Source organism: Aythya ferina (genome assembly GCF_964211825.1).
Source record: "Aythya ferina genome assembly, chromosome: 5".
NCBI classification, from domain to species: Eukaryota; Metazoa; Chordata; class Aves; order Anseriformes; family Anatidae; genus Aythya; species Aythya ferina.
Genome location: NC_140301.1, coordinates 39,664,267 through 39,674,764, shown reverse-complemented (window position 1 = coordinate 39,674,764; position 10,498 = coordinate 39,664,267). Strand labels below are relative to the sequence as shown.

The following is a 10,498-nucleotide window of genomic DNA, read 5'->3' as shown; positions in this document are numbered from 1 at the left end:
CCCCTCAGCCCCCCCCACCCCAACGGCCGCGGCGCGAGCCCAACGGCCGCAGGGCGCCCCGCGCGAGGGCGGCGCTGAGGGACCCCGGCAGGGAGCCGGCGGCGCATGCGCGACAGCACCGTGAAGGCTCGCAGGGGCTCGCCGCGCCGGGACTACAGCTCCCGGCAGGCCTCGCGCCGGCCGCAGGGCATGCTGGGAGATGTAGTTTGGGGCCGTCCCTGCGCAGGTCTGAGGGGGGAGCCCCGATGGGGCACAGAGGCTGCAAGGTGACGAGGCCCGGGCTGCCACGGCACGCTGGACACAAGGGAGCTGCAAACACTTTTATTCTAAATAAAAAATAAACTTCTTGGCAGATAACGCACAAAATAAGTTGTTTCCGAGGCATTTCGGTCACACAAGCAGCGCTTTTAGCAATCAAACTGGCACCGGCTCTGTGAGTTCCTTCACGTGAGCACAACATTAACAAATTCTGCATTTCACACACATAAAACAGCTCAAACCTCACGCTGCACACGCGTTCAGGATAACAGGCCGTGCTGCTACACAGCCCCTTCAACAGAGACACAACAGCTCCTTGCCTGCCAACACGCTGTGAGTGGTTTAGTCACGCTAACGGTACAACACACCAATAAATTAGGCAAGTAACAAAATAAATTTCTCTAGAGTTGAACACCAGCTGCCTGAACCAACAGGGAGGAGGGCGCGCCCTGCGTGGATGGCTCGTGCCGCAGGCGCCGCCGCTTTCCGGGCGAAGTCACTTCACGATCTTGAAGTCGGCGTGCTCCAGGGCGGCGATCGGCTTCTCGTTGCTGAACTCGGCGTGGCTGATGCGGGACTGGGGGCTCCCCGTCTTCCGCAGCCACTCCTGCAGCTCCCGCACGCGCTCGGCCGGGCCCTGCACCTGCCCCTGCACGGTGCCATGGCTGGTGTTCTGCACCCAGCCCACCAGCCCCAGCCGCTTGGCCTCGCCCTGGGGAGACAACGCAGAGCGAGATGAGCTGGTGCTGATCCTGGAGGGCTCTGCAGCCCCACACCGCCTCCATCCCGCTCCCCGCCGCCCCCACAGCGCCCATCCCGCCCCTAACGCCCCCGAGGGCCGCTCCCTCGGCCCCCCCGCCCCGCACCTGCGTGTACTTTCTGAAGAAGACGCCCTGCACCCTGCCGGACACCTCGTAGTCCACCGACAGCAGCCCCTCGCCGCCCGACATGGCTGCGGCCGCCTCCCCGCCCCGAGACCATAGAGACGCGGTCCTCCAGCGGGCAGAGCGGCCCCGCGCGCGCCGTCTCCAGGCAACGGCCGCCAACAGCGGGCGGCGGGGCCGGGCCTGGGCCCGCTCCCGTCACGGCCCCGCCGCCGCCGCCGCCGCCGCCGCCTCCTCCTCAGGGGGGCTCGGGACGGGAGCCCCCGGCCCCGGGGCGCCGCATGGCCGAGCTGCAGCTGGCACCGGGCGGCCGGCAGCGGGGCTGCTCCTCCTCGGCGGGACTGCAGGGAGGGCGGGCGGGCAGCCAGGCCCAGACCCAGACCCAGGCCCGGGCCCTGCCCTCCAAGCCCGCGGCCCGGCGGAGGGAAGGCGTGGACCGCTCCTACCCGCTGCAGCCCCTCCGCTCCCACGGCGCTGCCTCAGGGGACGCGGGGCAGCTGCCAGGCGGGAGGGCTGGCTCGGAGGGTGAAGGGAAGGAGCCGGCCGGGAGGGCTCTGCCGGCTGCTGGGCTGCCTGCTTGGGCCGCAGAGCCTAAGCTGGCGGGCTCCCGGCTGTGCAGGAGGGAGCTGGCCTTCATCCTGAGGCTGGAGGCGGACGGACAGAGCCTGGAGGAGGAGATCCGAAAGAAGGAGGCCCTCCTCAGGGAGAAGCTGCGGAGGACGAAAGAGGAGCTCAGGAGGATCCAAAGGGAGAAGGAGCTCGTGGAGGCGGAGGAGAGAAGAGCCAGAGACGTGGAGAGGACACACGTGTGGAAGGCTCTGAGGCACCCCGAAGAGAAAACCGTGCAAGTCACAGGCAGGACAGGGGATGGGGACTGTGTTAGGGTGCACTCCGCAGAGGTCACTGTCCCCAGGCCCAGCACCGTGCTCCATCCCCAAGAGCTGGCGATGGGGAAGCTGAAGAAGGAACGATTGGTGGCCAGCAACAACAAAATTCGAGACCGCGTACCCGTGGAGGGTTTAGCCTCCTTTTCAGAGCCGGCCTCAAAGCACAGCCCTCCTCCCTCCGCCCTCCTAGACCACGATTACAGTGAGCACCTGCCTGCAGAGGTGCTGTACGTGCAGGCTGCCAGCGCTGCGGAGCCAGGGGAGCTTGGGCAATGCAGCTTCTGCGGACGCAAGTTTCTCTGCAGCAGGCTCAAAAAGCACACGAGTATCTGCAGCAAGAGCCAAGGCTCCAAGAGGAAGGTGTTTGACTCCAGCAAGGCCAGAGCTAGGGGCACGGAGCTGGAGGAGTATCAGCAGTGGAAGAGCTCAGAGAGGCCTCAGGTAACGTGCGGTCCCTTTGCCTCCCTCAGCCCACACGTTCTGCTCACGTTCCTCCTGCCCTGAGAACTAGTGACAGGGACGGGGGCATCTTCATGCGTACACAGGGCTGGGGCACACAGCGCAGCTATTGCCCCCGAAAGGCACTTGCCCCCTGGGTAGGTGATCGATTTAAAATCAAAGAGATGGTTTTTTTGGGGATCAGTCCCAGCTGGCTTGTCTCTGTAATGTGTCGTGGGTGTGCTCCAGAAGACTCGCTCCTTGCTGTAGTCAGGATGCTCGTGTCAGGGCAGAGTGGGTCTGTGACGCTGGGGGGGCTGCAGGGAGCAGACTGAAAAAATGGGCAATGAAATGGGCTGATGAAATGAGGGCAGTGGAAACGCGCAGCTCGATTCCTGCAGAGCAGCTACGGCATCTCTCTGCATTCCTTTGGCCCTGCTGCTGAGTTCTCTGGTTCTGAGAGGGAGGCTGAGAGCGGAGGCTGACAGCCCCGGCGGCTCTGACTGCGTTTCCCTTCTGCAGAATAAGCCCCCCAGGAGGAACAACTGGCGGCAGAAGCACGAGATCTTCATCCAGACCCTGCGCCAGGCCCGGCAGGTGCAGCAGGTGCTCTCCAAGGGCGGGAAGGTGTCCGACCTGCCGCCGCTGCCCCCCATTGAAAATCCAGACTACGTCGCCTGCCCCTACTGCAGACGCCGCTTTGCGCCCCAGGTGGCCGAGAGACACGTTCCCAAATGCAAAAGCATCAAGAGCAGGCCCCCGTCCCCGCCGCAGAGGAGACGCTGCTGAGGCAGCAGCCGGCTGTGCCTGCAGCTCCCTGCATTTCCCTTGTTCCCAGCAGTGAGCTGTTATTTACAGCGAGCAAACGGCTCAGGACATATAAGCAGAATATTAAATTTTCTGTGCTTTGACCTGTGCTGGGTTGTGCCACTTGTGGTGCCCACTGAGGGCCTGTGCCCCCCATCCAGCGATCTCAGCAAGAAGCCAGTGTAGGTGCAAGGATGTCACTGCAGAGACAGAGGGTGCTGCTACCAGCTAGCCCAGGACAGCAACAAGGAGCAAACCAGCCGTCAGAGAGGGTCTGTTCTTCACATTTTCTTTTTATGTAGGCTACAGAGGCTTGTTTTTTTTTTTTCTTATTTGAAAATAGGGGTGGCTGACATGGAAATAGCTGCTCTCCTTTAGCTCAGCAGTGTCTGCACACTGTGTTATTTTCCTTCCACAACAGCAAGGAGTGCAGTGGATGAGACAAACAGCCGGGCCAAAGAGCGCATCTGCCTTTCATTTCAGCGCTCCGTAGGTGCAGCTAATCGCCCCGAGCGTGCCAACAGTGACAGGGGTTCTGGCTGCCACGCTGTTTCTATTGCAATTACCTACCAGAGACAGGGGTGTGAGGAGTTGCTTATTTTTGGCCACGGAACACACCCTACATTCAATACTAGCCGCTATTTAGACAGGGCCTTTGGAGGAGTCCTGCTGAGGGAGGAGAGGGGCTGTGTGAGCAGTGAACTTTGAAAGCAGCCCCTAGGCTGCTGCATTTTACCCTCTTTGTGTTAGACAACAGGAGCCAGAGCTGCTTGTTGGCCATTTCTCGTGTTCTGTCCGAGTTGTTGCAGCCCTGGGCTGTTGCACAATGAAAGCTGTGGAGCTGGGCTTACTGCATTCTTGTTCTGCTCAAGCCCAAGAATTTCATATAGATTTTTATTTTATTCAGACTTTTATTTCTGAAACATTAGTGCCAATCCTGGGACTATTTCTTAGCACACCACCCCTGTAGGCAGACCGATGACATTATTTGAACCCGGACCGCTGGGGGAAGGGGCACCATTAAATGCTTCCTCAGCACCTGAACCTCAGGCTCAGAGGGTCATGGGGGTAGAAAAGCCAGCAGGAGCAGGCGCTTACTGCCCGAGCCTGGGTGCTGATTCATGTGCACAGGGCAGCAGCGGTGCTCAGAGCTGGCCAGGCCCTTCAGGCCGCAGAACAATCATCCCTAAGTGCTTGCTTACCCCGTACAATAACGGGCTCAGAAAGGGCAGAAGAAACAAAGAATAGCGCCACACGAGATCAAAAATAGATGATGAATAAGCTTAGGCTAGAAGTTGGGTTTCCAACCAGGAGAGGAGTGAGGTCATGGAAAATCCTTCCAACTAGATTGGAGTAAGGGTGAGGAACCTGCATTGTTTCACGGGACTTCGGGAAGATCGTGGAAGGGACCATGCTGCACGAGCCAGAAAAGAAGAACTGTGATAGGGAGCGTTTGTGCCTCCCTGGGCTTGTGGCAAGAAGTACAACTAGCAGATCAGCCACAGCTCCACGCCTCAGTGCATCACTTTCAGGAGCTGAGAAGGAATTTCCTTTTCACAGCCACCTCCACCCCATTCCTACCACGGCTTCTGATTGTCTTCCATCCAAAACGTTTAACAGCAGCTACAGCTAAAAATATGGTAAAATAAAACAACCACGCAGTACACCAAAGACTTTCACATCAGAACACTTGTTAGCTGGTGCACTAACGTTCAGGGCTAAACCAACAATTAAATACCAAAAAGATGGAGATGTCCTGCAGGCCGAGGCAGCAGGGACCTCCAGCATGCAGGGACCTCCAGCATGCAGGGCTTTCTCCTTTCCTCAAGTCATCTGCTCATTTTTGCCATGGTTGTTGCAATAGTAGGGAATTGGGACAAAAATTTGCCTTCTCTTGCTTTCTTCTTGAGGTTCAGGATAGTTCCTGATGGGTTTGGGTTTATGCTGAAAGTTTTAGTTTGACACACACTTAAAGGGTCTTTTTGGGGGAGATAGATGTCCTATAGACCCCTATAGAGAAGCATCTGCTCTAAGCTGGCAACGGTTGCTGCCCATTTCTAAGTCAGTTATTTTTCCAGCTTCTGATTTTTGGACTAGTTCTAATATTAGACTAGCTCTGTTGTGTAAAAAGTTGTTTTAAACGGTCACAGAGTGCTTTTTGTTCTCGAAGTAAGAATGCCTACTTTGTATGAGAAAGTTGCAACAGGAAGCAAACAAAGAACAAAAAAAAAAAAATCCAGCAGCTCCTTTTGCAAGTCCCTCAGTAATGCAGTGCCAGCTCACAGGAGTCAAAAAAAAAAAAAAAAAAAAAAAAAGCTAAAAAGCAACCAGACTGAACTGGATTAGTGAAAAGCTGAACACGAGGAAACACTCCAGCCTGCCGTGGGTGGACCAGATTCCTGAAAGAAGTTGGAGTGCTTCTGCCCTATAGATATGTGGGCAGAGATCCCAATCCCGTGGCACACCCTAGAAAAACACGAAGGTCCCAGAAAGGGTCAGTGCTGCACTGTCAGCCAGGTATGGATCAGAACGTACAAACCCTGAGAGGAGGGACAGAAAACAAGGGAGAAGAAGTCACTGTATCCAAACTGATCAGAAAAGCAAGACCAATGCCTTAATTGCAAACCTCATTGACACAGGGTAACACAGGATAGCAAGAGGTGGCAAGGAAAGAGGCAGGAAAGGGAAAAACTGAAAGATTTATGCCTACATCCATGAATTAATGAAAAATGTAACTGAATTAAGGAGTAGTTAAGAAATTCAGTACCACTACCTGTCCTGTACTACCGACTCCATTTCCCTTGCACTGTTTTTTGACTGTTCAGTGGATTTTAAAGTCGTCAGAATGCAAATGGTCATTGAGGTAGGTACAAACATGGCTTTGGATACTGTTAAAATAAATCCAGCTGTTGCAGGCTTCCCTTAAGTGACAGCTAATGCTGGGTTTGAAACTGTAGATTAAATCAGATACCACTCAGGATATTTCATTCAAGCTGGCTCAGTTTCCTCTTCTGCTGCTGTACAATCCCTCTCCGAGACGTGCTACATTTTCACTTTCTGATTCTCTCCAGTGCCCAAGTCTCCAAAGCAGCTCTGCCTCTTATTTGACTAAAAACCCTCTCACGGCGTTTTGCAATTTACTAAAAACCCTGCTAAAAAGTTAGAGCCAGCCATTAATCACAGCGTGCAGTTCGCTGAGCAGGTGCCAGGCAGGCTCTCACCTTCGCAGACCGTAATGCTCAGGAGAAGCTGTTCAAGAGAAACAGGTGCTTCTTCCCTGTCAGCCTCTCTTCCTGTTACTCATTTCCCACTTGGCACGGAGACTGCTGAGAAACCACACACAAAGGCCCCCTGACGTCACTAGGAGGAGATGCAGCAGTCAAAGAAAAGAGCTGGTTTTGTTGTTGTTTTGTTTCGAAGGGACACAGAACCCGACATTTTTTCCCATAGCAAAGAACCTGCAAGCCCCTTAGCACTCTAAGAAAAACAAAAACAAAAAACAGACAATGCCTTGAATCCATCTGATCATATAGGAACATTTCCCCTTCCCCCTCTGAAAAAAAAGTCAGAAGATGGGAGAATGAGTTTAAACATTTATTTAAACAGAAACTCCAAACCACTCCACCCTTTAACCTTTCAAAAAAAGACAACGACAAACTAGTTTTCAGCCAGAGTGTCAGAGCAGGCATAAGTTGTGTTCCACTATAACAACTCGGCAGCAATACTAGCAGGAGACCGACACGTACGGAGCTAGCACTGCAAGAAGGGGAGAAGTCAAAGGGGTTGGAAACTGCTCTAAGGCACTTCTGCCCACTTGCCCTTCCGTTTTCAGCCCAAGACAAAGGTGCTGGCTTTAAACTGCTTTTTTTTTTTGGTTGCGTAGCTGGCTGGTGTGAAATCTGTGGTCTGTAACAGGCACGACCTGGATAGCGTGAACCCTCTAAGGCACAAATGAGATTGCGGAGGCCAGGGCAGCCTCTGTCGGGGGCCCTGCTCCTCCACCAGATCCAAGGGGAATCCAGTCTGTGCACCTAGCTTCCCACCTGCAGAGCATTGAGAAATGAGGATAGCAGTGCACGGCAGGAGAGCGACTCCCATCTGCTTGCTGGACACGGCTCAGCCTCGGCTCTCGGCTTCCTCCAAGGCACGGCCGCAGCGTGCCCAACCCCGGCGCTTCCACACGCGACAGCCGCCCTCAAGCTGGGCCCCTCACCTGAGAACCGGCTCCGGCGCACGCGAGGAGGGAAGAGGGCAGGGTCCCGAGGGCAACCGAGCACCGCGGCCACGGCAGGCACCTCGCCACCTCCCAGCAGGGCTTTCCTGCCGCTGCCACCCCGCTGCAGGGGCACACCACTACTGCCCGTGCCCCGGACGCTGCACCGTAGAGACCGCGCTTGGTTGAGCTCCGAGATTCTAGCAAGAGGCACCGGGGAGGTATTTAAGGAGCGTAGGTTACAAGCAGAACGCTTCGGCATCCACCTCTAGAGAGAGAGGGGGCACGCTGGCTCCCAGAGGACAGTCTCTCGAAGGAGGCCGTCTAGGAGAGGTGATGGGATAACCAACTCCAACTGACCTAAGGCAATTCTAGCGACGTGCCATCGATGGGGACGGTGTAAGTCTAACGAAATCATAACCCCGCTCTCACTGCAAAGGTGAGAGGGACTCAGGATTCCTTAGAGGCTTCGCATAAGGCGGGGGGAGGCTAGCTGCTCCCAGGAAACCTACTGATCCCAAGAGCTTAGCTCAAAATCAGCTTGCTAAAAAATTTATGGGAAATAAAAATTTACTTCATTCTCTAATGGGAAATGAGGAAATCCTGAGCATCAGACCGTGCCTCTTCCCATCGCCAATTGCCTTGGGAAAGCCTCTCGCTTCTAGAAAGAAGGTGAATTCCAGACAGGGACATGATCATTCATGGTCATGGAGGAAGGCTGCATCCTGTGACCACGGCATTAATGACCTATTCTGGGTAGGAAAACGCATTCCAGCTTCATCAAAACATCGAGCGGAAAAATACCGATTCTTCCCACACCCACATCGGGGGCTGAGCGGAACAGAAGCCAAGCAGGGAGCAGCTACAGGCTTACGCCAAGAACCCAGCAGCTCTGGCACCCAAACCAAGCTGACAGCTGGAGCAAGAAACGTGTCGCTTAGTCTGAGGACCAGACGCTCGTCATCTGGTCGGGAAGCAGGTGGTCTGGAGCCGAGCACCAGCGATCCCGTCTCCTCAGTCCCTGCTGCAGCTCTGGGAAATTGCACCCAACTCGCTCATTGCTGCCCGGAAGTTGGAAAGCTCTAGGCACCCAGAATAAGGCCCTTAAACTCCGTCTGTGCAGGCCGCCGGACGCAGCCGCGTGGCCAGAAGCTGCGCCTCGACGCCCGGGACACGCTGTCTGCCGTTATCTCTCTCGCAGCAAGATCCCCACCGCCTCCACAAGGAGATGTTCTCTGCTCCCTCTGTGCCGGAGCAGAGGGGAGCCGCCTCGCCCTACTGCCTGGCAGGGAGAGGATCCTAGCCCCTCGCGCCCTAAAGGTGGCGAGCGTTAGGGTTCAGCCAGCTTCAGTCTGAAACGCGCCTCCTCCTCTCACCTAGAGGTGCAGTGATGAGCACTGGGGTCCCAAAGGCAGCTCCCAGGAAGCGGTGAAACAATGAAAAGGGCCACAAGCTGCTACCGGAGCCTTAACGGGGCCGTTCTGCCTCACGTGCAGAGTTAACAGGTAAGGTACAAGAGGAGCTGCTGCCGCTTCAATCACCGAGCTGGCCTAGAGCTCAGGGGCCCTTCCCCTCTCAAACTCACTCCTAGTTCATATCAAACGTCCGTGGGTGCTGCTCTGGAGCCTCCGGCCTCGCTCCTTGTCTGCGAGTGACCTGAAGCCAGGAAAGCCGCTCTCTGCATTCGGTTAGTGTGCTGTGAAGTTAGATGGATCCCAGTGGGCTCAGGAGACTAGAGGCTGGAGCGGCACGAGTCCGTTCCCAGGAGACACCAGGAATCTGAATCCAGGTCAGGTTTCGGATCCACTTCCGGCTCCTCTTTGGCTGTCTGGGTTCCTTTGGAATGAACCTCCACCTGCCAAAACACACAGCAACTCTCTACAGCTCTGGGACTGGCTGCAAAGAAGCTAGGAGCTGCACAAGGCACGACTGCTGCTCTCCACAGCCGTTTGTGACTCTCCGCAACATTTGACTCCCTGTCCCTCCTCACCAGCAGAACTAAAGGGGAATCCCTCAAGGACCGGGATGTCCTCACCAGAAACCAGCTTCTTGGCTTCGTTCCTGTCGTTACTACCAGAGCTGAATCAGCAGCTCAGCCAAGAATCAGGCACGCTATTCTCTCTGCTCTTAGGAGAGGGATCTGTTCAGAGCTGCTTCCTTCTCCACAGTTTACACAGGACCCAGGATCGGGGTTATCAAGTGCTGAGCCTGGATGTGCACCCAGGTGGGTCCTCACCTGCTGCATTCCCTCCGTCCCCCTGCAGAACCTCTGGAGCTGGGCACTCAGACGAAGGGTTTCCTGCTGCAGCTTCTTCTGGTCATCCAGGCACTGTAAGACCAGGCCCCGGAGGTGCGCCACCTCTGCTTGCAGAGCGCTGCACATGCAGCCCGCGGCGGGGGGCACAGCCTTTCCTTCACTGCACGGCACGGCGGGGCTCAGGCAAGGAGGCTGCAGAGACAAGAAGGGAAGTCAGGCTGGGTTTGGGAGGGAGGGAACCTTTAGGCCACTTCTGTAAGCCACGAGAAGAAACCATGCAGAGGAAGTGTTACCCCAACTCAGTTTATGACTTCCCAAACTTCTAGCAGCCAGGTCAGCAAGCTACCAGTCACTATGTCTGCAGTACAAAGTGACATCCTTCTTCATCTGTCTGGGAAAGCTGGTCCTGTCCTCACCAAAATCCATCAGGTCCACCCCTCTCTCCCTAACCCTGGCATCTGCACCTCCTCTTGGGACAGAAAACCCCTGCAATAAGGTATTCTCACAGGTCTCACTGCAATTTCCTGTGTCAGTCCCTCTTCTATCTCACAGCAATTTCTGCTCTTCTCTTTCTTCAATCACATGAACTGCATTTTTCCAGAAGACTGATCCCATTATTTGCAATTTAACCAAGCCCCAGCTTCATGCCCTAGATTCCCATGAATGAATCTTTACAGCATTGTCTCTGTTTATCAACAACCTTCTTTTCCTCACCCAGATGAATTAGGCCAAGCCAAGAACCCTTCCCGGCTCT

The 10,498-nt window shown here is 55.5% G+C and overlaps 3 protein-coding genes across 4 annotated transcripts in view; 1 reads left to right on the top strand and 2 right to left on the bottom strand.

Annotated features, from left to right (window-relative positions):
- Positions 1-305: 305 nt before the first annotated feature.
- ACYP1 (acylphosphatase 1) lies at positions 306-1,359 on the bottom strand. Its single transcript, XM_084519605.1, has 2 exons — positions 1,125-1,359; positions 306-970 (listed from the first exon to the last, which is right to left on the bottom strand). Exons 1-2 carry the CDS (start codon positions 1,206-1,208, stop codon positions 755-757), a joined length of 300 nt encoding a protein of 99 aa, XP_084375731.1. The 5' UTR covers positions 1,209-1,359; the 3' UTR covers positions 306-754.
- Positions 1,223-8,119, top strand: ZC2HC1C (zinc finger C2HC-type containing 1C). Its single transcript, XM_084519603.1, has 2 exons — positions 1,223-2,470; positions 2,990-8,119. Exons 1-2 carry the CDS (start codon positions 1,424-1,426, stop codon positions 3,254-3,256), a joined length of 1,314 nt encoding a protein of 437 aa, XP_084375729.1. The 5' UTR covers positions 1,223-1,423; the 3' UTR covers positions 3,257-8,119.
- NEK9 (NIMA related kinase 9) overlaps positions 6,856-10,498 on the bottom strand; it is a 23,993-nt gene continuing 20,350 nt past the window's right edge. For both annotated transcript variants that reach the window (XM_084519601.1, XM_084519602.1), the window contains 2 exons: positions 9,724-9,936; positions 6,856-9,342 (listed from right to left, as the gene is read on the bottom strand). In XM_084519601.1, the coding sequence (XP_084375727.1) occupies positions 9,220-9,342; positions 9,724-9,936 (336 nt within the window). In that variant the 3' untranslated portion in view covers positions 6,856-9,219. The remainder of the gene's footprint in view (positions 9,343-9,723; positions 9,937-10,498) is intronic.

What these genes read in the sequence shown, in the direction of transcription:
- ACYP1 (XM_084519605.1), bottom strand. Translation starts at nt 1,208, where the DNA reads ATGTCGGGCGGCGAGGGGCTGCTGTCGGTGGACTACGAGGTGTCCGGC. An exon ending in TCTTCAGAAAGTACACGCAG is followed by an intron (nt 971 to 1,124) that starts GTGCGGGGCGGG and finishes TTGTCTCCCCAG; the next exon opens with GGCGAGGCCAAGCGGCTGGG.
- ZC2HC1C (XM_084519603.1), top strand. Translation starts at nt 1,424, where the DNA reads ATGGCCGAGCTGCAGCTGGCACCGGGCGGCCGGCAGCGGGGCTGCTCC. An exon ending in AGAGCTCAGAGAGGCCTCAG is followed by an intron (nt 2,471 to 2,989) that starts GTAACGTGCGGT and finishes TCCCTTCTGCAG; the next exon opens with AATAAGCCCCCCAGGAGGAA.